Source organism: Chiloscyllium punctatum, chromosome 1 (genome assembly GCF_047496795.1).
Source record: "Chiloscyllium punctatum isolate Juve2018m chromosome 1, sChiPun1.3, whole genome shotgun sequence".
Lineage (NCBI taxonomy): Eukaryota > Metazoa > Chordata > Chondrichthyes > Orectolobiformes > Hemiscylliidae > Chiloscyllium > Chiloscyllium punctatum.
Genome location: NC_092739.1, coordinates 22,049,296 through 22,076,279, shown reverse-complemented (window position 1 = coordinate 22,076,279; position 26,984 = coordinate 22,049,296). Strand labels below are relative to the sequence as shown.

General features: G+C 42.0%; 1 protein-coding gene across 1 annotated transcript in view; it reads left to right on the top strand.

Moving 5' to 3' along the window:
* LOC140480765 (methylsterol monooxygenase 1-like) overlaps positions 1-26,984 on the top strand; it is a 55,666-nt gene that overhangs the window by 1,660 nt on the left and 27,022 nt on the right. The window contains exons 2-5 of the mRNA XM_072576153.1: positions 1,530-1,603; positions 9,675-9,816; positions 11,215-11,341; positions 13,238-13,392. Of these exons, the coding sequence (XP_072432254.1) occupies positions 1,567-1,603; positions 9,675-9,816; positions 11,215-11,341; positions 13,238-13,392 (461 nt within the window). The 5' untranslated portion in view covers positions 1,530-1,566. The remainder of the gene's footprint in view (positions 1-1,529; positions 1,604-9,674; positions 9,817-11,214; positions 11,342-13,237; positions 13,393-26,984) is intronic.

The window sequence follows — 26,984 nt, the reverse complement described above, 5'->3', positions numbered from 1 at the left end:
TGGCTGCATGATTATGATCATTCTTTCTATCAAGAAAAACTGGCTACAATTAGAGGTTGAGTTTTTGACTGGAAATCCTATAGTTCGAATATTTTACTTGGGTCTGTCTTTATCCAATGTATGCAGGATTTATTGCTGACACAGCATGTAAATAGGCCAATACGGGGCGAGGCCACATTTAGATTTGGTACTCAGAAATGAACCTAGCCAGGTGTTAGATTTGGAGGTAGGTGAGAACTTTGGTGATAGTGACCACAATTTGGTTATGTTTACTTTAGTGATGGAAAGGGATAGGTGTATATAATGCAGGACAAGAGTTATTGCTGGGGGAAAGGCAATTATGATGTGACTAGACAAGATTTAGAATGCATAGGATGGGAAGAAAACTGCAGGGGATGGGCACAATTGAAATGTGGAGTTTATTCAAGGAACAGAGACTGCATGTCCTTGATAAGTATCTATCTGTCAGGCAGGGAGGGAGTCGTTGAACAAGGGAGCCACGGTGTACTAAAGAAGTTGAATTTCTTATCAAGAGGAAGAAGGCGGCTTGTTAGGATGAGATGTGAAGGCTCAGTTAGGGCACTTGAGAGTTACATGTCAGCCAGGAAAGACCTAAAGAGCGAGCTAAGAGGAGCCAGGAGGGGGCATGAGAAGTCGTTAGCAGGCAGGATGAAGGAAAACCCTAAAGCTTTCTGTAAGTACATCAGGGGGAAAAAAAGAGTAATTAGAGAAAGATTAGAGCCAATCAAGGATAGTAGTGGGAAATTGTGCATGGAGTCTGAGGAGATAGGGGAAGTGCTAAATGAATATTTTTCATCACTATTCTTACTGGAAAAAGGCAATGTTGTTGAGGAGGATACTAAGATACAGGCTACTAGACTAGATGGGATTGATGTTCGCAAGGAGGTGGTGTTACCAATTCTGGAAAGTGTGAAAATAGATACGTTGCATAGGATTCTCTGGGAAGCCAGGGAGGAGATTGTAGAGCCTTTGGTTTTGATCTTTATGTCATAATTTGTCTAGAGGAATAGTGCTGGAAGACTGGAGGATGGCAAATGTTGTCCCCTTGTTCCAGAAGGGGAGTAGAGACAACCCTGGTAATTACAGACCAGTGAGCCTTACTTTGGTTGTGGGTGAAGTGTTGGAAAAGCTTATGAGAGAGAGAAGATCTATAATCATCTAGAGAGGAATATGTTGATTAGGGATAGTCAACAAAGTTTTGTAAAGGGCAGGTTGTGCCTCACAAACCTTATTGACTTTGAGATGATGACCAAACATGTGGTTGAGGGTAAAGCGATTGTGGGGTATATGGATTCCAGTAAGGTGCTTGATAAGGTTTCCTATGTTAGGCTGTTGCTCAAAATAGAGGCATGAGATTGAAGGTGATTTAGCGGTTTGGCTTAGAAATTGGCTAGCTGAAAGAAGACAGAAGGTGGTTATTGATGGGAAATATTCATTCTGAAGTTCAATTACTAATGGTGTACTGCAAGCATCTGTTTTGGGTCTACTACTGTTTTTCATTTTTATAGATTACGCATCTCTGGCAAACCTGGCCCAAAGTTACAAATGCTATCACAGTTCCACAAGAGCCTCACTGACTGCAGTAAGTATTTTCTAATCCATGTGTTCAGAGATAGGAATTTTTAAACGACCTGGAGACAGTAAGGACTGCAAATGCTGGAAGCCAGACACAATAGATGTGGAGCTGGAAAAGCACAGCAGGTCAGACAGCATCGGAAGAGCAGGAAAATCAACGTTTCAGCCAAATGGACTGGGGAGGGAGCCCAGATGTATAGATGGAGGGGGTGGGTCTGAGGGAAGGGTGGATGGGATGCTGGTCGGGGGTTATTGTGATTGGTCAGTGGGAAAGGTGGAATGGATAGGTGAGTAGGAAGATGGACAGGTTAGGATAGGGCAGAGAGGTGAGGAGGATGGGTGGAGCTAGACATGGGATAAGGCTGGGGAATGAGGGATTTGGAAGCTGGTATAGTCAATGTTGAGGCCATTTGGCTGTAAGCTTCCCTGGTGAAAAATAAGGTGGTGTTTCTCTGGTTTCTGTTTGGCCTCTCTCAAACCAACCTGACACATCTTTTGGAACAGGTGGGACTCGGACACAGGTCTTACTGACTGTGTGGTATACTTCCTATTCTGTCAACAATGTAGGATCTGACCTGGCTGATTAGGCTCCACTCACTTCCTGTATCCATCTGCAAATCATAGGCCCTGGACCCAAATCCAAGCTGATTATTTATACCATCCTTGTCACATACACATTTTCAATTTTGGTCGGCTCATTTTGATCTCATTTTATGATGAAATGACTGTAATATTCTGCCAGGTAGGTCTGATCAACGCAGATCAATACAATTTGCGGCGATGCAGGCTCTAGATCAGCCAGCAGTGGTTAAGTCTTTGTCTTCCTTTGTGCATATGACTTTGGAATAGCTTCCTGATGTAATTTGTATATGTTTTGAAAGAGAATAATTTACATGAATCCCAAGTTCTAAAGAATGTAATTTCTAATATACGTTTCATTTTGTAATAAAGTAATTGTGCTTACGTATCAAGTCTTCAGGACATTTAGTGGGCGGCACGGTGGCACAGTGGTTAGCACTGCTGCCTCACAGCGCCAGAGACCCGGGTTCAATTCACGCCTCAAGCGACTGACTGTGTGGAGTTTGCACATTCTCCCCGTGTCTGCGTGGGTTTCCTCCCACAGTCCAAAAATGTGCAGGTTAGGTGAATTGGCCATGCTGAATTGCCGGTAGTGTTAGGTGAAGGGGTAAATGTAGGAGAGTGGGTCTGGATGGGTTGCGCTTCGTCGGGTTGGTGTGGACTTGTTGGGCCGAAGGGCCTGTTTCCACACTGTAAGTAATCTAATCAAATCCACAGTGCATATCTGCTATGTAGCTTTATAAATCAAATATGGCAGTGAAATTCATATACTGCATTTCTGTGATAGGCAGAATGCCTTTTTGTCTTGACTGCAGCATCTTGTTAGCGATGAGGACCAATTGTGGCCACTGCATAATAGTGTAAAACAGCTAGCTTCACCTATTGTTGTAGATCATGTTGAGGGCTGTTGTAGGCTACAACAGGACATTGACAGGATGCAGAGCTGGGTATGCAGGTAGACTGGGGGAATCAGCATGGTATTGGACCTCAAGAAAGAGACTTTGTGGAGTGCCTCAGAAATGGATTCTCAGAGCAGCTGGTGCTGGAGCCGACCAGGGAGAAGGCAATTCTGGATCTGGTATTGTGTAACGAACCAGAATTGGTCAGAGACCTCGAAGTGATGGAGCCATTGGGAAGTAGTGACCATAATACATTAAGCTTCAATCTGCAATTTGAGAGGGAGAGGGTACAGTCGGAAGTGACAGTACTTCTGTTGAATAAATGGAACTATGGAGCTATGAGGGAGGAGTTGGCCAACGTTCAATGGTGCAATACCTTATCAGGAATGACCGTGGAGGAACAATGGCGGATATTTCTTTGTATAATGCAGAAGTTGCAGGATCAGTTCATTCCTAAAAGGAAGAAAGATCCCAGGAGGAGGCATGGGCGGCTGTGGCTGACGAGGGAAGTTAAGAAACCTATAAAGTTAAAAGAGAAAAAGTATAACAAAGCAAAGATAAGTGGGAAAACTGAGGACTGGGAAGCTTTTAAAGAGCAACAGAGGATTACTAAGAAGGAAATACGCAGAGGAAAAATGAGGTACGAAGGTAAACTGGCCAATAATATAAAGGAGGATAGTAAAAGCTTTTTTAGGTATGTCCAAGGCAAAAAAATGGTTAGGACTAAAATTGGGCCCTTGAAGACAGAAACAGGGGAATATATTCCGGGGAACAAAGAAATGGCAGAAGAATTAAATGGGTACTTCAGATCTGTGTTCACTGGGGAAGACACAAGCAATCTCCCTGAGGTAACAGTGGCTGAAGGACCTGAACTTAAGGGAATTTCTATTTGCCAGGATTTGGTGTTGGAGAGACTGTTAGGTCTGAAGGTTGATAAGTCTCCGGGACCTGATGGCCTGCATCCCAGGGTACTGAAGGAGGTGGCTCGGGAAATCGTGGATGCGCTGATGATTATTTTCCAGAGTTCGATAGATTTTGGGTCGGTTCCTGAGGATTGGAGGGTGGCTAATGTTATACCACTTTTTAAGAAAGGTGGGAGAGAGAAAGCAAGAAATTATAGACCAGTTAGTCTGACCTCCGTGGTGGGAAAGATGCTGGAGTCTATTATAAAGGATGAAATTACGGCACATTTGGATAGTAGTAACAGGATAGGACGGAGTCAGCATGGATTTATGAAGGGGAAATCATGCTTGACTAATCTTCTGGAATTTTTTGAGGATGTAACTCTGAAGATGGACGAGGGAGATCCAGTAGATGTAGTGTACCTGGACTTTCAGAAAGCTTTTGATAAAGTCCCACACAAGAGGTTAGTGAGCAAAATTAGGGCGCATGGTATTGGGGGCAAAGTACTAGATTGGATTGAAAATTGGTTGGCTGATAGGAAACAAAGGGTAGTGATAAACGGCTCCCATTTCGGAGTGACCAGTGGGGTACCGCAGGGGGCAGCTTTTTACAATATATGTTAATGATATAGAAGATGGTATTAGCAATAACATTAGCAAATTTGCTGATGATACAAAACTGGGTGGCAGGGTGAAATGTTAGGAGATCACAGGGTGACCTGGACAAGTTAGGTGAGTGGGCAGAAGCATGGCAGATGCAGTTTAATGTGGATAAATGTATGGTTATCCACTTTGGCAAGAACAGGAAGGCAGATTACTACCTCAATGGAATCAATTTAGGTAAAGGGGCAGTACAGAGAGATCTGGGTTTTCTTGTATACTAGTCAATGAAGGCAAGCATGCAGGTACAGCAGGTAGTGAAGAAGGCTAATAGCATGCTGGCCTTCATAACAAGAGGAATTGAGTATAGAAGCAAAGAGGTGCTTCTGCAGTTGTACAGGATCCTGGTGAGACCACACCTGGAGTACTGTGTGCAGTTCTGGTCTCCAAATTTGAGAAAGACATTCTGGCTATTGAGGGAGTGCAGCGTAGGTTCACTAGGTCAATTCCTGGAATGGCAGGATTACCTTACGCTGAAAGACTGAAGCGACTGGGCTTGTATACCCTTGAGTTTAGAAGACTGAGAGGGGATCTGATTGAGACATATAAGATTATTAAAGGATTGGACACTCTGGCTGCAGGAAACATGCTTCCGCTGATGGGTGAGTGCCGAACCAGAGGACACAGCTTAAAAATACAGGGTAGACCATTTAGGACAGAGATGAGGAGAAACTTCTTCACCCAGAGAGTGGTGGCTGTGTGGAATGCTCTGCCCCAGAGGGCAGTGGAGGCCCAGTCTCTGGATTCATTTAAGAAAGAATTGGATAGAGCTCTTAAAGATAGTGGAATCAAGGGTTATGGAGATAAGGCAGGAAGAGGATACTGATTAGGAATGATCAGCCATGATCATAGTGAATGGCGGTGCAGGCTCGAAGGGCTGAATGGCCTACTCCTGCACCTATTGTGTATTGTCTATTGTCTATTGTCTATTGGACTGAGAAGTGGTCGATGGAATTCAAACTGGATAAATGTGAAGTGATTCAATTTGGAAGGCCAAATTTGAATACTGAATGCAGAGTTAAAGGCAGGATTCTTGGCAGTGTGGAGGAACAGCGGGATCTTGGGGTCCACATCCATAGATCCCTCAAAGTTGCCATTTAAGTTGGTAGGGTTGTTAAGAAGACATATGGTGTTTTGGCTTTCATTAACAGGGGGAATGAGTTTAATAGCCGTGACATTTTGTTGCAGCTTTATAAAACCGTGGTTAGACCGCACTTAGAATAGTGTGTCCAGTTCTGGTGGCCTCATTGCAGGAAGGATGTAGATGCTTTAGAGAGAGAGTGCAGAGGAGATTTACCAGGGTGCTGCCTGGATTGGAGGACTTGCCTTATGAAGAGAGGTTGAGTGAGCTCAGGCTTTTCACAATGGAGAGAAGAAGGAAGAGAGGTGACTTAATAGGGGTGTACATGGTAGTGAGAGGCATAGATAGAGTGGATAGCCAGAGACTTTTCCCCAGGGCAGAAATGGCTGTCACAAGGGGTCATAATTTTAAGGTGATTGGAGGAAATATGGGGGAGATGTCAGAGGTAGGCTCTTTACGCAGAGTGTGGTGGGTGAGTGGAATGCACTGCCAGTAGTGGTAGTAAGGTGAGAGACATTAGGGACATTTAAGCGACTGCTGGACAAGCACATGTCGGCAATAAATTGAGGGTTATGTAGGTTAGTTTGATCATAGATTAAGATAAATGCTTTACTCATTATTGTGGGCTGTAGGGCCTGTACTGTGCCATACTGTTCTATGTTCTATTGCACAACCCTTTGAGATACCTCCAGGGTAATTGTAAGTACACTGGGCACTTTTGAAGTGGTGGCCTTGACTTGTTCAAGCGTTTCACAACATACTGTGGTAGTTATTTTCTTACAGGATGGCTTTCATGTACCTTATTTCAGGGACCAGTTTGCAAATGAATCACCGCTTACTTACCAGGTTGGCAATAAGGCCAGTCTTAGAACAGTTGGCTCTGTAAGCATCCCAATGGGTATGTTGACTAGTGAGTGTAGACTTGCAGTGGACAACAGTTGAAAATATGAAAGGAAAATCTTAAAGCGGTTGCAGTTAAAATATGGCTAGCATATTATTGGATGCCAGAAATATGCAAGAACTAGGAGGTTAGGTGTCATTCCAGCAAGGATCCATTTCTTATGGAACCTAGCAATGTTGCAAGAGCTGGCCTGGGGTAGGATCCCATGAAAGCACTATCTATCTGGGCATATGGGTGTCATTAAAACTGAACTCAACTGTTCTAAGTTCGATGGATGCTTATTCACAAAGTCATGGCTAGTCTAATTAGCTATGGTGTGACATTTACAGTACAAATTCCTTGAAAGGTAAGCTGGTGCATAGACTAGCAATGTCAAATGATTTAATGAGTGCATCATTGCTATTGATATGCAAGTTCTATATTACGTTCAATGTGGTTTTCTTTACAAACAGAAATAACACATTACTTGACCTTATTTCCCCTCACCCCCCCCCCCCCCCCCCAGCACCTCACCCCAGTTCCAACCTTCCAGCTCAGCACTGTCCTCATGACCTGTCCTACCTGACAATAGCTCCCTTCGCAGCTATCCGCTTCACCACCCTCCCCTCTGACCTATCATCCCCATTCACCTATTGTACCCTTTTGGTACTTTCCCCCCAGCACCTCTTTTCCACCCCTCCCGCCCATTTTACCCCTCCACTCTGCAGGCACCCTGCCTCTATTCCTGATGAAGGGCTTTTGCCCGAAACATCAATTTTCCTGCTCCTCGGATGCTGCCTGACTTGCTGTGCTTTTCCAGCACCACTCTGATCTAAACTCTGGTTTCCAGCATCTGCAGTCCTCCCTTTTGCCTACGTTGTTTGACCAAGCAGAGTCAAATGCCTTGTTTAAATGCAAACAAACATTGGTCATTTACGGGTCCACACTGCAGCACCTCACCACTGCGGCACCTCAATCAAAGTCCACTTGCCAACTAAACCGCACCTCCTCCTGTTTCCGAGCATTCTGGCAAATGGAAAACAAAGATTTGACAAGTTTTTTTTTTCAGTAATAATTGACTTCTGTACTCACCAATAACTACGTATATTTTTCTTGTGATATTAAGAAAGGTAATTTAAAAATTTCTTCACAGAAGAAGGTTTAAAATGAAGAGGTACTTAAAGGAATTGCAAAGTCTGGGAGGCAAAAGGTGCAACCGCAAATAGTGGGATGGAAAGCCCATGATGCACTTGGTGTGATTGAGCAAAGGAGCCAGATTTTCTCCTGGAAAGCACTTTGTTGAAGCAATTGGGTTCTTATGACAATCCAATCATTTCGTCACCATTACTGATTCCAGTTTTTTTTTAATTTAAGATTTTGTTTGAATAGCTGAATTTAAATTCCCCAGTTTCCAGGGTAGGATTTGAACTTGCATTTCTGGGTTATTAGTTCAGCTCTCTGGTTTACTAGTCTAGTAATGTGGCAATCATTACTGTTCTAGAGTCATAGAAATGTACAGCATGGAAACAGATCCTTCGGTCCAACCCGTCCATGCCAACCAGATATCCCAACCCAATCTAGTCCCACCTGCCCATATCCCTCCAAACCCTTCTTATTCATATATCCATCCAAATACCTCTTAAATGTTGCAATTGTACCAGCCTCCACCACATCCTCTGGCAGCTCATTCCATACATGTACCATCCTCTGCATGAAACCGTTGCCCCTTAGGTCTCTTTTATATCTTTCCTCTCTCACCCTAAAACTATGCCCTCTAGTTCTGGACTCCCCCATCCCAGGGAAAAGACTTTGTCTATTTATCCTATCCATGCCCCTCATAATTTTATAAACCTCTATAAGGTCACCCCTCAGCCTCCGACGTTCCAGGGAAAACAGCCCCAGCCTGTTCAGCCTCTCCCTGTAGCTCAGATCCTCCAACCCTGGCAACATCCTTGTAAATCTTTTCTGAACCCTTTCAAGTTTCACAACATCTTTCCGATAGGAAGGAGACCAGAATTGCAAGCAATATTCCAACAGTGGCTTAACTAATGTCCTGTACAGCCGCAACATGACCTCCCAACTCTTGTACTCAATACTCTGACCAATTAAAGAACTTGCAGTAATTTTATGCCTGCTGTAATATGGGATTCTGAATCTTGCACAGTATTCTTGATGAGATTCCAAATTGGTTTTATCTAACTATTCAGGTTTTTAGGTCTGGTATTCCTTTCCAGATCGTGTTTTGTTTTGTTTGTGTTATGTGTGGTCTTGTTAACTGTAATGCTGCTGCTATTCATTTTTTATTATACTCCTAAATTCCTTATCTATCCTTTCACCTTCACCCACTGCCTCCCTCAACCCCACCAAAACGCCATTTAATTTTCCAAGGAGCATGTGACCCTACTTAACTACTAAAATATAACATCTCACATTCATAGACTCAGTTATACAGTACCGAAACTAACCCTACCGGCCAACTTGTCTGTGCCAACTGGATATCCTAAACTGATCTAGTTCCATTTGCCAGCATTTGGTTCATATCCATCTAAACCCTTCCTATGCACCTACCCATCATACTGAAATTCATTTATCATTTACATGTTCATTCTGCATGCTTATTAATATCATCTTCCTTGACTCCTGAAGTTGTGAATATGGCAGTAAGTATTGGTGACATTTTGCTGTGGAGATCTGCACAGATGGGCTGTCTATTGTCCTTGCATACTTTTCACATGTTTAAAAACGTTGAAATGTGAAATCAAATAAACCATTAATGTGGACTGCATGTCACCAGTTGTAATAACCTCAGACATATGGCATCGAATTGCTGTAAACTCCATTAGCAATATCTTTGGACACTTTGTGGTGAGGATAATAACTCAATGTGTGAAGCTTTATGTACTGTCTACATTGTCAGATGCTATTTGTTACCTACTGTGCATTAGAACCTTTTGCTATTCGGTTCAAGAGGTAAGCAATCATTAAAGATTGTTTTAATTTTTTTAATGTAAGTTTTTCTTCATGTAAGATTCTTTTGAGATTTAAATCACATCTACATCTGTTCCTTTCCTTTCCAGGACAAGCCAGAAACGTGGGAACAACAATGGAAATGTTTCAAAGTGTTACTCTTCAATCATTTCAGTTACCAGTGATTTGTGGCACTTATTATTTCACTGAGTACTTCAACATCCCTTACACCTGGAAGTCTATGCCAAGATGGTAGTATTGTACTTGCTGTACTTTTTGGGAGGTAGTTTGTTTTAATTGTCCAATTTCTATTTGTAGTTAAAATTGCTGTTTTACTAGAATGCTGACCTTATATCCACAGAACATCCAGAAGAGCTTTACAGCTAATTGAATATTGAATTGTATTAATTGTTGTAGTATAGAAAAATGTGGCAACCAATTAACACAATTAGGACCAGAAACTGCAAGAAAATAATGCCAAGATTTTGTGTTTGAGTTATATTGATTGATGGATACATGTTGGCCATGACACTAGAAAGAAATGCCCAGCTCAACTTTGAATGGTGCCATACATTTTTTTGGATTGACAGAGAGGTAGCTAGGCCCTCCATTTAATCTCCCATCTGGCAAGCCAGTATGTGCAATGATATGTTCTGCTGTGTGTCCGTGTTTTTGCCTCTGGTATCTAGTGTGGAACATGAATCACCACCTCCTGGGTCAGATATTAGTTGTGCCACTAGGGAGCAAAATATGGCGACTAGTTGTAAGTAAACCTGGTATTTTGAAGCACCTCAGAAAAAAGGTTAGGGAGGATCTTAATTTTTGTGGAAATAGTTGTTTAAAAAAAAACTCTACTTTTTTGTGACACAGTCACACCCTCTGAAAATAAATTTGTTGAAAGAGTAAACAAGAGTGAGAGGTGGTGAAATCGCAGATGGATTTTGTTCGGGTTAATTTATTTTTTTTTTCGAAGAATGGGCTGCACTACAACCGAATGTACAGCATGAGGGCCATTTTCTGAAGTTAGTCACCTTGTATTCCAAACAATATGGTTCACTCAGACTAAACACTTTTATGTATTATATTACATTTAAAAAAATAATTTATAGAGTCAGTTGTACAGTACCAAAACAAACCCCACGGACCAACTTGTCTATGCCAACCAGATATCCTAAACTGATTTAGTTCCATTTGCCAGCATTTGGTCCATATCCGTCTAAACCCTTCCTATGCACGTACCAATCATATTGAAATTAATTTATCATTTACATGTTCATTCTGCATGCTTGGTAATATCATCTTCTTTGACTCCTGAAGTTGTGAATAAGGCAGTAAGTGTTGGTGACATTTTGCTGTGGAGATCTGCACAGATGGGCTGTCTATTGTCCTTGCATACTTTTTTCACATTTTTAAAAGTGTTGAAATGTGAAGTCAAATGGACCATTAATGTGGACTGCATGTCTCCAAGTTGTAATAATTGGTTTTGGATTATATGAGGTTATCCTTACACCACAGTATTTGGCACATCATCAATTGTTACTTACGATTTGTTTTTGCACAGTTCTTCTAAACTTTTGATTATTGTCTTTGGCTCTATCCATTTAAATTGACAGGAGAGTATGTTCCTAACTATATTCTGTGAATCTCCAGGTACGTGCTGCTGGCTCAGTGCCTTGGTTGTGCAGTTGTTGAGGATACCTGGCATTATTTCTTGCACAGATTGTTACATCACCGGAGAATCTACAAATATGTTCACAAGGTGCACCATGATTTTTCGGTTAGTTCCAAGCATATTGTTTTTCTTAATTATCTGCAATTCTATGCTGTTTGATTTGAAGAGTTTATCAAAAGATGAGAGCAAACTGTCCTCTTAATATTCAGAACGTTCCCTGTAACTCTAAGGCTGCAATGCGACCTTTTTCCAAAACTTTGGTTTTGCTAATTTGAATTTGCGCAACTTCTTGCTCCATTTCAAATGTTGGACTTCAGTTTGCAAGATTTACGAATTGATGCTGGTTCATCAGTGCTTTGGCGAACTTTTTTTAACTTTCTCGAATACGTCAATGTGTTGTCTGTTTTAAAGTATGTAATTCAATCCTTGGTACTGGGATCTTTGACAAGACAGAAAAATCTCATTGCGTTTTAGAAATTTCCTTTCTATTAATGGTTAACGTTGATACAGCCTTTTATTAATCATTCCTAGTTGCCCTTGAGAATTTAGTGAGGCATCTTTTTTTTTTAGACTTATGTTTTTGCAAATTGTGTGGAAAAAGTTAATTTTCTAAGTGGCTCATTGGCTTTTCCAAACACTCCTGCATTTGGTTCAAAATGCAACTAAACTAGTCTTTTGTTACATGGGGTATAACCATTCTTTCTAGCTTCCAACTGTAAGGTATTATTAATGTCACTAATGATATTAGTTTTGCCAAACTGTGGAGGAACTGATTGGTTAGTGGTAATGAATTTGTCAGTTTCCAACATACATCAAAATGAGTCTTTGGTAACAATGCCGGTTCTTACATCTGTATAAGAAACTGAGCTGCTTTATTTAATCCTGATATTGCTACTGTGGAACTTCTTATCAAGAAGCTTCACTTTGAGGTTTTCTTTCATATAATTGCACTGAAGTTACATGCATCTTCCTAACTTGCAGAAAGATGCAAAGAGCGTAAGAATTAGGAGCAGGAGTGGCCCATTTTAGCATTCTCCACCAATCAATAAGATCATGGCTGATCCAACTTTCACTCTGCTTCCCTCTCTACTCCCATAACATTTGACTCCATTGTCAATCGAGTAATATATGTAAAACAATTAGACTTCAGATTATTTAACTTGACCTATCAATGCAAAATTACCAAGGCATGTGCAAAAATGTTTCAAGATATATCAGACTTTGTGACAATTTATGTGCATGTTCATACATATGTGCTTATCCAAGCACATACAACCACAGTAGTAAACATTTTGTGAAACTTATTTCTTTTATTGTCCTGTTTGGATATATTCTAATACAGATGCATGATGATCACATCATGGCTGGGACTTCAATGTGCCTCTACTGATGTAGAGGTAGGGACACTACCACAGGGATATTAAAAGCCGCATTATGTACAGAAATCAAATTGTTAGACAGAGGTAAATATACAAATAGATGAGCAAAACTTTGCAAGATCTGCCCTTGAGTCAAAAGGTGTTGCAGAACATTTCCTTGATTTTAAAGTTAGATATTGCATATCAGAGTGGAATTGCGTTAATGAGACAAATGATTCTTCTCATTTTCTTAGTACAGGTGCACAATCCTTTCTCCGAAATGCTCGGGACCAACTGGTTTTCGGAATTCAGAATTTTTCGAATTTCAGATTAAGTGACAGTTTGGTGAAATTTAAAAAAAACTTCCCAAAAGACAGACTTACTGTGAGTACAACAGGCCCTGAAACAGAATTGAGGCCTGCCAGTGCTGGGTCACACCCCACATGTCGCATCTGAGTGACACACATTGTTTGGGTATGGATTTGGGTTAACTGGTTGCAAGCCAAACAACTTGTTAATGGGGGGGGGACAAAATGTTACAAAAAAACCTTTGGACTTTAGAGCTTTTTGGATAAAAGGTTGTCTATCTGTACAAAAAATGTAAGTTTACCAAACTCTATTGATTTGAAATGTTTTCTTCTAGTCCCCGTTTGGCATGCAAGCTGAATATGCTCATCCACTGGAGACCATTCTCCATGGAGCAGGCTTCTTCATTGGAATCATGGTATTCTGTAACCACGTGATGCTGCTGTGGGCTTGGGTTACTTTCCACCTACTGGAAACTATTGATGTCCACAGGTAGGTCTGAATATGTTGTGAGGTGAGACTGGTTTAGTTGATCAAAACAGAAATTGCTGGAGAAGCTTTGCATCTGTGGGAAGAAAGCAGAGTTCATGTTTTGGGCCTGATGACTCTTCAGAACTGTTAGCAGCATTGAAAAAGTGGTACTTATGCTGAATACAAGCTTGCAGAGGGGGAGGTGAATGGGCTAATGGAGAATTCTTAGTTTGGGAAGAAGGTGGATGTTTCTGAGGCTCCCCTACAGAAGTCGTTGAAGGGTTACACTCCGAACGTTACACTTCTTCACCTCCCATTGTTGCCTGGCTTGCTGTGTTCTTCCAGCCTCCTGCATGTTTACCTTGGATTCCAGCATCAGTCATTGTTTTGCCTCTTTCCCCTATAGAAGATGGCATTCTCAGAACAGATGCAATGTATTAACTGTGGTCAACAGGGCCCTTAGCCATGTTTGCCCATCTCCTGCGTTTCTGCCCTCACCCATTCGCTTCCCTCCTACAACAATGATAGTGGTAGGCACTTATCACCCCACCAGCATCCACACACAAAGAATTGTAAGCCACTATTTGTCACCTCCAGCAGGATGTCATGACTAGATATGCACTTCCTCTCTCCTTCCTTGAGAATGTTCCACAAGGACCGTTCCCTCTGGGACGTTCTGGTGAACTCCTCCATTCCCAAGGTAAAAACAATGACTACAGATGCTGGAACCCAGATTCTGGAACCCAGATTCTGGATTAGAGTAGTGCTGGAAAAGCACAGCAGTTCAGGCAGCATCCGAGCAGTAGAAAAATTGACGTTTCGGACAAAAGCCCTTCATTCTCCATTCCCAACACCACCTCATGGCCATCACTGCATTTTGCAGAAGGTGTAATGTCTGCCTGCTTACCTCCTCGCACCTTATCATTCCAAAGCCCCAGCCACACCATGCAAGTGAAGTGGTAATTATTTAAACAGTATGTATTCACAACTCACGTGGTCACCTCTAAACTGGGAGACCAAACACAGGCAGGATGGCCACTTTGCAAAACCCCATTTTCTGCAAAGGTGACCTGAACTTCAAGTTGCCTGACACTTCAACATGCCACCATGTTCCTATGTTTTTGGAGGCCTGCTACAGTCTTCCAGCAATTTCTGTTTATGTTTCTGATTTTCCAGCATCTGTGGATCTTTGGTTTTCTTTGTTTTGGTTATACAGTCAGTTCTTCTATAATGTGATGGTTGCATTCTGGTGCAGCCCCACGTTATAGAAAAATCATGCTTTAGAAACCACGCTTAAAGTGTTGGTGATGTAATCACATTACAGCCAACACATGTTTTAAAACTTTGTGCTTTTGAAACAGCGTCCCCAATTCATCAATTGCCTTAGTGAATTTGCGTTGAGAAACATTCATTGTAGCAGAACGGTGTATTATACTTGGTCACCTCGCTTAAGATGTGGATTGTAAGTAGCCAAGACCCAACATGGATACTTGTGGTACTCCACTAGCTGCACCTTGTCTTCCTGAAAATGCCATTTTCATTCCTACAGGGTTTGTTTTATGATAATTAATTGTGCACTACTCTCAATCTATGTTAATACGTTCCCTCAATTCCTTGAAACTATGGAAAAATCCTTTGTGTATTTTTTTAAACTAATTTCATGGCAAGTGTGACTTGCAATGTCTTTGGTGGCTTTTCCTAATTTCCCTTCAGATGGTGGGTGGTGATGAGACATTTTTGTCAGCTGCTGCAATCGATGTGGATTGGTGCTGACCTACTGCTGTTAGGAGATTTGGCACTACCGAGTTTTTCTTATGATCTTTCCCATCTTTAGTTAAACGTATTTACCTTTTTCAAAAAAAAAGGTGATGTGCTCTCTTTTCAAAATTATGAACAACTTAAAATAATTTTCAATATTAACAATTGGCTTTGATCTTCGTCCGTTAGCAGTGCATGTTGAGAGGTTTGCAGCTATTGGACCAGTCAGGTAAGAGTTTGGGTTGATGTCTCCAGTGGTTGCAATAAATCTTTAACATACATTTGTTTTAGGACTGCTCCCAGCAGGTCAGAACCTTTCCTGATCAGCGCTTAGCAGCAACACCCCCCTCTTTGTTCTCCATCTTTCTCACGTAGGGAGATGCACACAGACACACATCCTCAAGCTGTTCCCGGTATAAGTGATTTGGAGGCACTGGGGTGGTTGGTGGCCGTTGGTGTGGTTTAGCTTTAAGCAGGGTCATATTGCTACCATCAGTTAAGAAATTAATTTGCCTGTCATTGAGCCCAAACACACATCTCAAGGGTGAGCTGAAAATGTGTTGCTGGAAAAGCGCAGCAGGTCAGGCAGCATCCAAGGAACAGGAGAATAGACGTTTCGGGCATATGCCCTTCTTCAGGAATGAGGAAAGTGTGTCCAGCAGGCTAAGATAAAAGGTAGGGAGGAGGGACTTGAGGGAGGGGCGTTGGAAATGCGATAGGTAGAAGGAGGTCAAGGTGAGGGTGATAGGCCGGAGTGGGGTGGGCGCAGAGAGATCAGGAAGAAGATTGCAGGTTAGGAAGGCGTTGCTGAGTTCGAGGGATTTGACTGAGACAAGGTGGGGGGAGGGGAAATGAGGAAACTGGAAAAATCTGAGTTCATCCCTTGTGGTTGGAGGGTTCCTAGGCGGAAGATGAGGCGCTCTTCCTCCAACCGTCGTGTTGCTATGGTCTGGCGATGGAGGAGTCCAAGGACCTGCATGTCCTTGGTGGAGCGGGAGGGGGAGTTGAAGTGTTGAGCTACAGGGTGGTTGGGTTGGTTGGTCCGGGTGTCCCAGAGGTGTTCTCTGAAACGTTCCGCAAGTAGGCGGCCTGTCTCCCCAATATAGAGGAGGCCACATCGGGTGCAGCGGATGCAATAGATGATGTGTGTGGAGGTGTAGGTGAATTAGTGGTGGATATGGAAGGATCCCTTGGGTCCTTGGAGGGAAGTAAGGGGGGGAGGTGTGGGTGCAAGTTTTGCATTTCTTGCGGTTGCAGGGGAAGGTGCCGGGAGTGGAGGTTGGGTTGGTGGGGGGTGTGGACCTGACGAGGGAGTCACAGAGGGAGTGGTCTTTTCGGAACGCTGATAGGGGAGGGAAGAGAAATATATCCCTGATGGTTGGGCCCGTTTGGAGGTGGCGGAAATGACGGCGGATGATACGCTGTACATGGAGGTTGGTGGAGTGGTAGGTGAGGACCAGTGGGGTTCTGTCCTGGTGGCGGTTGGAGGGGCGGGGCTCAAGGGCAGAGGAGCGGGAAGTGGAAGAAATGCGGTGGAGGACATCGTCGACCACGTCTGGGGGGAAATTGCGGTCCTTGGAGAAGGAGGCCATCTGGGTTGTACGGTTTTGGAACTGGTCCTCCTGGGAGCAGATGCGGCGGAGATGAAGGAATTGGGAATATGGGATGGCATTTTTACAGGGGGCAGGGTGGGAGGAGGTGTAGTCTAGGTAGCTGTGGGAGTCGGTCGGTTTATAGTAAATGTCCGTGTTGATTCGGTCGCCCAAGATAGAAATGGAAAGGTCTAGGAAGGGGAGGGAGGAGTCTGAGATGGTCCAGGTGAATTTGAGGTCAGGGTGGAAGGTGTTAGTAAAGTGGATGAACTGTTCAACCTCCTCGTGGGAGCACGAGGCAGCGCAGATACAGTCATCGATGTAGCGGAGGAAAAAGGTGGGGAGTGGTGCCAGTGTAGCTGCGGAAGATGGACTGTTCCACATATCCTACGAAAAGGCAGGCATAGCTGGGGTCCATGAGGGTGCCCATGGCTACTCCTTTGGTTTGGAGGAAGTGGGAGGATTGAAGATAAGATAAACTGAAGCCCAACAACTCGAACCTTCTCTAACTTTTCAGTTCAGGATAGAGCTGTTGACTTATTTATCCTGGGTTTCTGCTAAGTATCCCCTGATCATCTCTTGCTATAAGGGAGGTTATTAGGCTGAGCTAAAATTTTTCATCAGCTGTGTTGCACTCTCAGTTTTAGTCTCTTGTGTCACTTAAACATCTGAGATTTGAAAAGAGCAATTCCACCTCCTGAAATCCAAGGAGCTGACCCCTCTTCATACTTGACCGGCTATCATTGTTTTACAAATTCACCAAAACAACATGTTTATATTATAAACAGCAAATGGGACACAATTTGAATTGCCTTTTCAGTAACTTAAGCAGTGTGCATTGTGTTCCCACTATATAATACTGCATCATCATGTGATGTAAAGCCTGTCCTTGTATCAGCAATTGTATTGTTTTGGACCAGTTTGACTTATCATCATTTATAAATCTGATGAATACAGACACCAGATTTCACAGATTTGTATATAATCCTTAAAAATCAGTCGTCTAGGTATGAGAGAAACTCCCCTTAAAACTGGATTAATTTGCAGAAGCTTTTAGGTTTTGTCAATGTTCTGGGTGATTTCAATTTATTATATTTGATTTCTTGGTAAATATATATTGAGGCAGAATGGGCTGGGCTGTTTTCCCTGGAGCGTCAGAGGCTGAGGGATGACCATATAGAGGTTTATAAAATCATGAGGGGCATGGATAGATGAAAATAGACAAGGTCTTTTCCCTGGGGTGGAGGAGTCCAGAACTAGAGGGCACGGGTTTAGGGTGAGCAGGGAAAGATTTAAAAGGGACCAAAGGGGCAACTTTTCTTGCATAGGATGATATGTGTATGGAATGAGCTGTCAAAGGAACTGGTGGAGGCTGGTACAATTGCAACATTTAAAAAGCATCTGGATGGATATATGGATAGGAAGGGTTTAGAGGAATATGGGTCAAGTGCTGGCAAATGGGGCTAGATTAATTCAGGATATCTGGTCAGCATTGATGAGTTGGAACAAAGGGTCTGTTTCTGTGCTGTACATCTGTAACTCTATGACTAAGATTTTCTTGACAGTATTTTAATATTAATGAACCTTGATTGCATTAAAACTCTTGATTACATCCCTAGACTTGATGAAATTGGTAAGTATTCATTTTCATATTTGCATCTAATAGTTTGGGGTAAAGTAAATTGTTAAAGAAATATTTCATGAAGCTTGTTCAGTTTTTATTACCAATAAGTGGTAGAGTTTTCCTTTTGATGTACTTTTTGTTTTGGAAGGTATTATCTTCTGCAGTCTGCAAAGTGGAATACATTACAAAAAGTATTACCTGTATTTTGGAACCAATTTCATTTTTTTTGTTTTAAAAGCAACTTGGCATTGAGTCAGGAATTTGTTCATTTTGTTCTTGATGTGTTTGGTATTGTTTGCATTAATTATGTATTGATGTATAAGAAGAAACACAATAGATGAACAAACAGGAAATTTTAATTCTGCATTATAAATTGAGACTGATTTTGTGGAATAATAAAACACTGTACTAAAACCTTTTTGTTTTACCTTACATATCCACTGCATAAATGGATTTTTTTCTCCTGTTTCTATGACAACCAATATGAGCTAGTTCTTGTGTGGAATGATAAACAACAGATTAGAGAATTTACCACATGGGAATTGAATGTTGTATTGGTAGAAAATCTCACTTTTAACAATTGCTGTGGATATTTGAACAATGCTTTGATACAAATGTATAACATTTCAACAGCTTTACAAATTCTCTAATCAGTCTGGGGTTAAGACTTTGTTTAATGAATGATAGCAAAGTGTGAGCACAGTTCACATCAGCACTTGTGTTGCCACTTTCACTGGATGTATGGTGAAAGAAGGTATGGATCACTGTATTTCATTCAAGCTTTCATTTGAAGACCCGATGTCAACTCCCTGTACCCTAACAAAATTGTTAGCCTTGAAGGTTGAATGAATAAGCAGCTGCTAAAGTGAATGGGTTGGATTTTCTGAGGAGTAACAATGCAGATTGCTAGTTTAGCTCTTCCTTTTTATGACAGGAAATTCAAACTGGGGCTTCTTCAGAAATGCAGAGAAATTCAGAAATACTTCTATTCTGACAGATTTTCCATAGCTCAGAACTGTCAAAGTAAAGTAATCCCATGGCCACTTCTCACTGCAGTCAGTAGGGGAGATAATGGCCTAGCCATAATAAATCCAGAACCCAGATAATGTTTTGGGGGCGCTGGTTCAAATCCTGCCATGGCAGATGGCGGAATTTTCAATTGTATAAAAATCTGGAATTAAAGAGTCGAATGATGACCATTGTCAATTATTGGATAACTTCATCTGATTCATTAGTGACCCTGTAGGGGAGGAAATCTACTTGCCTTACCTACATATGACTCAAGACTCTCAGCAATGTAGTTGACTCTCAACTGCAAATTAGGGATGGGCAAGTAAATACTGGGCTGGCCAGTGGCATCCATGTCCCATGAATTAATTTTTTTAAAAATAGTTGCTGTATTCTGAAATGTGAAAATCCTGCCAGTTGCTGTCAGATGTTAAGTACCTGAGGTAAGTGTGATATCAAGATGCTGGGTGGGTTGGTTGGTGGCTGAGTAGGGTGATAGCTGCGGCATGGTGCCTGGTGTCAGATGAGTTTGAAGCTAGGGTGCCAGTTGAATAAGATGCCAAGTGGGAAGTGTTTAGGGTGCAAGGGGGCCAGGTAATTGATATGCTTATGGCAAGTCAAGATGGATGAGAAGAATTGATTAGGTTAGGTTCTCCACTGTGTGGAAACAGGCCCTTTAGCCCAACAAGTCCACACCGAACCTCCGAAGAGTAACCTGCCTAGATCTATTTCCTTCTGACTAATGCATCTAACACAACGGGCAATTTAGCACGGCCCATTCACCTGATCTGCACATCTTTGGACTGTGGGAGGAAACCGGAGCACCCGGAGGAAACCCACGCAGGCACAGGGAGAATGTGCAAACTCCACACAGTTAGTCGCCTGAGGCGGGAATTGAACCCAGGTCTCTGGTGCTTTGAGATCTGGTGTAGGAGGTGGTATCACGCCTGGGAGGGTTCTATTCCTGTTGGGGGAAGATGATGCGCATGGCAAGGCAGGTCTGGCAGCCGATATGGGATTCAGGGGTAAAGGGGAGGAAGCATGCCGAGGGTAGGAGTTAAGGTTTGGCTCTCTGGCTGGTATTGGAGTTGGGGTTAGGAAGGGGAAGATGCATTTTGGAGCATGTGAAGTAAATATGGGCTCACTTAAATAGTCTCATTGGAGTTAAACGACATGGTTAATAAATAACATTTCCTGAGTAAATATTTACTTAATTTAATTGGAATCTCACTGAATTTCTGAGTTAAATGGATTCTTTCAGAGCGTTCCAGATGGAGGGGAATTGTCCACCAGAATCTTCAAATTGCCAGGCAAATCCTTCAGAGCCTGCTGCAATTTCTTAGGATTCCAGTGTTCAACTCCCATTTACACTGGAATAGTGCCTGTCTGTCTGGCCATCAGAAAATCTGGACCATTGTACTTAACACATATCACTTGAAAAGCAGGACTTGGCCAGCAGGTGGCTCTGCAGCATTGCATTTGCTTGATTTTTAATTCTTTTTGAGATCCATGCAGTTTTTTTTATCATCATGATCACTCAGATTATTTTGTGTTTAGTTTAACATATCATAATTTGAAACTTTTAAAAAATTCCACTCAATAAATTTTAGAAGTGCCCTTAGTTACCAGCCTATCCCACATATTTGTATATCTTTTCTTGATATGGTATTCCCAGTTATGCAAAGATGCATTGTACATTGACCACTGGATCACTTAATGGCCTGTGTCCGGTTCATACTGGAGGCTGTGAAGCCTGGCAACTCGCAAGGGAATGCTTCTATATTGACCAATTTCCTTTCTCTGAGGTATGTTTCCCTTTACCTTCCTACCACCATTCACTGAGACCACTTGTTGGCTGCTCCTCTTGTGTCCCATGCTGAAATTCCTTTTGGCTGACTGCTTCCACATTAAAATAGTTTTCCATTCTAACATTATCTCTGCTACTCTCATCTTTTTTTCCCTTTCTGTCCATATCTTCTTCTGTCTTTCTCACCACACTCTAATGATCCCACTGAAAATGTTTTCAGTGTAATATAGTGGCCCAGAATTTGCTCTAGTCTTGTCAATGGCACCGACCATTAACTGGACTTGTCTCTGAATGGTTGAGCACTTCTATCATGAACTATATAATATATTTTGACATTGAAAGGTTGTCTTAAGAAATTTGCAAAGGTAACTGTGGTAATTGAAAATCCTTATTTAAATCCTTCGTATGTGCGGGTAAGTATTTGAAAAGATTGTAAAATAATAAAAAGCTAATGATTCTGAATTAAGACTGCTTTATTATTTGCATTGTGGCTCTGCAAGTTCCAGTTCCCTTACAGTTGTGTTTCTTTATTTATGTAGTTAGCCAAGACTTTTGTTGACCATTAATGAATTAAGATTGTTCTCTAATTTGCGGAAAGTCCATACTGTTAACAGCACAGTGAAGGAAATTGGGACCTAGGTGGATAGGGCCCGAGGATACCAAAAGAAATGCTGTTAGGATTGAGAAAGATGGTGCAATCACTGTCAAAAAACAGACCCACAAGAGAAACCAAGATTAATTTCTCTCAATTCAAAGGAAAAGTTTTTAAAAAAAAATAAAATGCCATTTAAAAAATCTCACAGAAAAATTAAAATGTGATGAAAAGCGACTCTGAGGTACTTGAAGTAATCAGATTGCCAGGATGTGTCCTTGGCAGTCTTCAATATTTATGCTGTGGCAAGATTAACAAAATTCCAAAAAAAAGCTGAAGGGCCAGGTACTGATTTTTCCTGTTAATGACACAGTAGCTCAACTCACAGCAATTTAGCATTTTCACATTTAACCACACCTCTTGCCTGGAATTGCTGTAACTTTTGAACATAAATAACAAGTGCCATACAAGTTATTGTTGTTTTCACAGCAAATTCTGGTCAATAACATGCTGTAACCTATGTTATTGGATGGGGTCTGAAAATTGTTCAATTTATCGGTTTTCACTCTCTGCCCTTTTATCATGAATGATATATGTATATTTTGACATTGAAAGATTGCCTTAAGAAATTTACAAGAGTAACTGGTAATTGTAAATCCTTATTTAAATCTTTCATTTTATGCAGGGATGTATTTGAAAAGTTTGTAAATAAATTTAATAAAAAGCTAATAATTCTGAATTCAGACTGCTGTATGATTTACATTGTGACTCTGCAAGTTCCAGTTCCTTTTAACGTGTGTTTCTTTATTTATGTAGTCAGCCAAGACCTTTGTTGACTACTACCTCAAGATGGTGTAAAGTATACTTGTCAATCCAGAATGAATTGTAACAGCGTTGGGGCAATGTCCGAAAATGTGGCATAAGTCATTGCAGTCATAATCTCACTGTGGGTGCCAGAGTAAACATTTTATGGTTTACAATGATATTTTCTCTTCTCATGAGATCTGCTAGGATAGGTGCAATGCAAGGAGACATCTGCTTGCCTAATTGGTCTATCATTGATTTCAGTCAAGAGGTCTTGCATTAATTGGCTACTTGACACCAGAAAACCTGGGAGATTAGGTGAGGGATTAGGAGGGAGATGTGAAGGAAGATTTGATTTGATTGATTTATTGTCATGTGTACCTAAGCACAGTGAAAAGCTTTGTTAACGAGCAGGTTATAGTCAGCAAGGAGCATAGGGTGAAAAAAAAATCTTGGACAGAGGCATACTGGTTACATCGCACAGGCTGTGAAATAGGCACAATCAACACTAGCAGAATCAGCTTTACTTGAAGTTAGAGAGTTCATTCCTCAATTTAATAATGGGAAGGTGCTGTTCTTGAACCTGCAGGTACATCTGCTCAAGCTTCTCTATCTTCTGCCTGATGGAAGACGTTGTAGGACAAAGAGAATTTACAGGCTAGGAACAGGCCCTTCGGCCCTTCAAGCCTGAGCCGATCTAAATCTACTGTCTAAACCTGTCGGTCAATTCCTAAGCATCTGTATCCCTCTGCTCCCCAACTACTCATGCATCTGTCCAGATTCATCTTAAATGCCTGTCTCTGCTACCTCTGCTGGCAATGCATTCCAGGCACCTACCACTCTCTGTATAAAGTACTTTCCGTGTGTATTCCTGTTAAACATTCAACTTCTTGAAAGCGTGACCTCTCGTTATTGAATCCTTCACCCTTGGAAAAAGCTTATCTCTGTCCACCCTGTCTATACCCTTCATGATTTTGTAGACCTCAATCTAATGAAAACAACCCTAACCTACTCAATCTCTCTTCATAGCTAGCACCTTCCATACCAGGCAGCATCCTCATAAACCTTCTCTGCTCCCTCTCCAAAGCATCCACGTCCTTTTGGTAATGTGGCGACCAGAACTGTACACAGTATTCTAAGTGCAGCCGAAACAACGTCATGTACAATTTTAACATGACTTGCCAGCTCTTATACTCAATACTCCGTCCGATGAAGGTCAGCATACTATACGCCTTCTTGACCACACTATCCACCTGTGCAGCAACCTTCAGTGTACAATGGACCTGCACTCCCAGATCTCTCTGCTCACCAACTTTTCCCAAGGCTCTTCAGTTTAGTGTATAATTTGCTCTAGAATTAGACTTCTCAAAATGCATCACCTTACATTTGCCTGGATTGAACTCCATTTGCCACTTTTCTGCCCAACTCTCCAGTCTATCTATATCCTCCTATATTCTTTGACAGTCCACTATGCTTTCTGCTACTCTCACCAGTCTTCGTGTCATCTGCAAACTTGCTGATCAGACCAACAATGGCCTCTTCCACATCATTTAGGTATATTACAAACAACAGTGGCCCCAGCACTGACCCCTGTGGAACACTGCTGGTCACCTTTCTCCATTTTGAGAAACTCCCTTCAACCACGTCTGTCTCCTGTTGCTCAACCATTTCTTTATCCACCTAGCTAGAACACCCTGCACACCATGTGACTTCACTTTCTCCATTTGTCTACAATGGGGAACCTGATCAAAAGCCTTATTAAAGTCCATGTATATGACATCTACAGCCCTTCCTTAATCTATCAACTTGTCACTTCCTCAAACTCTAATAAGTAAGGCACAATCTCCCCCACACACAACCATGTTGCCTATCACTGATAAGCACATTCTTTTCTAAATATAAATAGATTTTTATCCCTCAGTACCTCCAGCAACTTTCCCACCATTGATGTCAGGCTCATTGGTCCTGTAGTTACCCAGGATATCCCTACTACGTTTGTACAGGGGGACAACATGAGCAACTCTCCAGTACTCCAGCACCTCACCTGTGTTTAAGGATCCCACAAAGATATCTGTCAGGGGCCCCAGCTACTCACTCTCTTGCCTTCCTCGACAACCTGGGATAGATCCCATCTGGTCCTGGGAATTTGTCCACCTTAATAACCTCTAGCCTACCCAACACATCTCCCCTACCGGAGAGCATTACTGGGGTGGGATAGGTCTTTGATCATGATGTTGGTAGCCTTTCCCCAGCGGCAAGCTGTCTAAATAGAGTCCATGGATGGAAGATTGGCTTCCATGATGTTCTGGGCTGAGCACGCAACCTTTTGTGCTTTTGTACAATCCTGGGCAGAGCAGTTGCTGTACCAGGCCATTATGCACCCGGACTGTATCCTTCTATGGTGCACCTGTAAAAGTTTGTGAGGGTCCTTGTGGCTATGCCATATTTTCTGAGCCAGATGAGTAAGAAGAGGCATTGTTTTGCCGCCTTGAATGACACATCTACGTGGGAATGAACTGCCAGAGGAAGTGGTGGAGGCTGGTGCAATTACATTTAAAGGGTATCTGGTATATGAATAGGAAGTGTTTAGAGGAATGTGGGCCAAATGCTGGCAAATGGGACTAGATTAATTTAGAATATCTGGCTGGCATGGGTGAGTTGGAGGGAAGGGTCTGTTTCTTAGCTGTACATCTCTATGACCTATGTCTTGGAGATCAGTCTGGAGGGGATAGTGGTGGTGGTGGAGCTGTCGTCAGAAGTAGATGTCCTTGTTGTGCAGAGCTTTAAATCCAGCAGCTAGTTTTCTCGGCACATCGACAAGGAGCAGGAATAGACCATTCAACTGTCATACAGATTCAACACTCAACAATTTGTAACCATGGCTCAAAACGCCTAGGAAGATCTCAAACTTTATCAGCGTGATACCAATACTGTCTGAAATTGAAAGTTGATGAGAGCTATGGAGATCATAGTATAGAGGAACCTCAATTATCTGAATTACACCGGCGGGAGTATTTTGTTTGGATATTGGAATGCCGGACTTGACGCTCTTTAGCCACACATTGGGACCTTGTGATCTTGTTTGGATAATTCAGATACTCAAGGTTTTTCTGTGTACAGTATTGGGAATGGATGGTAAGTAACAGCCAATTTAACACTTAAGACCATCTAGGGCAAAGGGGCCAATTGGTTTAATTGAATGTTCTGAATTCCCATTAAAGTCAAATTTCAAAACCTTCAGAATTGTGGGCAAAAGCAAACTGCTATTATCTATTTTGTCAACTTCAGGCTACAGCTCTAAAATACAGTGGCAAATAGATTAGAAAAACTTCATTATGAAAGATGTTGTATAAATAAATGTTATTCCTTAGTGTGCATGTATGCATCACTGTATGTCCAAGTACCACCTTATATAATCGAAGTGACAGTTGCATGAGAAAGACTTCAATAATGTAGATATAGTGACCTGTGATATATGTGTGTTAGTTAAAGCCTCTGTATCTCTCCAGAAATTCCGTAAGCGGAATGGTGAGCACATGGAAGTAGTTTCCACAATGAAACTGCTCGTGCCTGACTGTGATGAGAAACGTTAGGTTACTGTTTTAGAGTGGGGCAGACTTGCAGAGCGCAGTTATCAGGAGCAGCAGACAAAGCTAATCCTCGGAACTCGTTCACTGCTACGTTAGTGTAATGTAAAAGTGGAGGATCCGACTCCAAAGGATAGCCATGCTGAATAATTCTGAATGTTCAAGGATCAGAAAAGTGCCTCTGTTGAATTTCATACTCTGAGAAGGCCCTGACATCAGTGAGTGAGTGACCATCAGGAAATCCTCCTTCCTTTACATTTCTACTGCTCCTGAAGAAATTGATGCCAGAACATTTAATATCTGGTACTGGCTATTTAAGTTTCTGAAGTAGAGTGGTGCTGGAAAAGCACAGCAGTTCAGGCAGCATCCGAGGAGCAGGAAAATTGACGTTTCGGGCAAAAGCCCTTTATCAGAAATTCCATGAAGGGCTTTTGCCCGAAACGTCAATTTTCCTGCTCCTTGGATGCTGCCTGAACTGCTGTGCTTTTCCAGCTCTGCTGGTTTCCAGCATCTGCAGTTATTGTTTTTACCTAACTGGCTATTTCAGTATAAACCCTATGGTTCACATCAATTCTGCTATGTTAACTTGGTATAACACAGTCCAGCTGGGGAATTAATGGTGTGATTTCTAAAGGACACAGATGCTGAGGTACTGGAGGGATTCTTCTTTCTATCGGAGTGGTGACTTGGATTATTGAGTGGACTGTGCTGGATATTCCAGTAGTTATTTCACATAGTACTACCCAAAAAGACACATGCACAGAATCGGCGCCATGGAATGATGACCGGAAAGAGTCTCTGAAGATGTATAGCTGGTGGCAGGAATGACAAAGACCAGTGC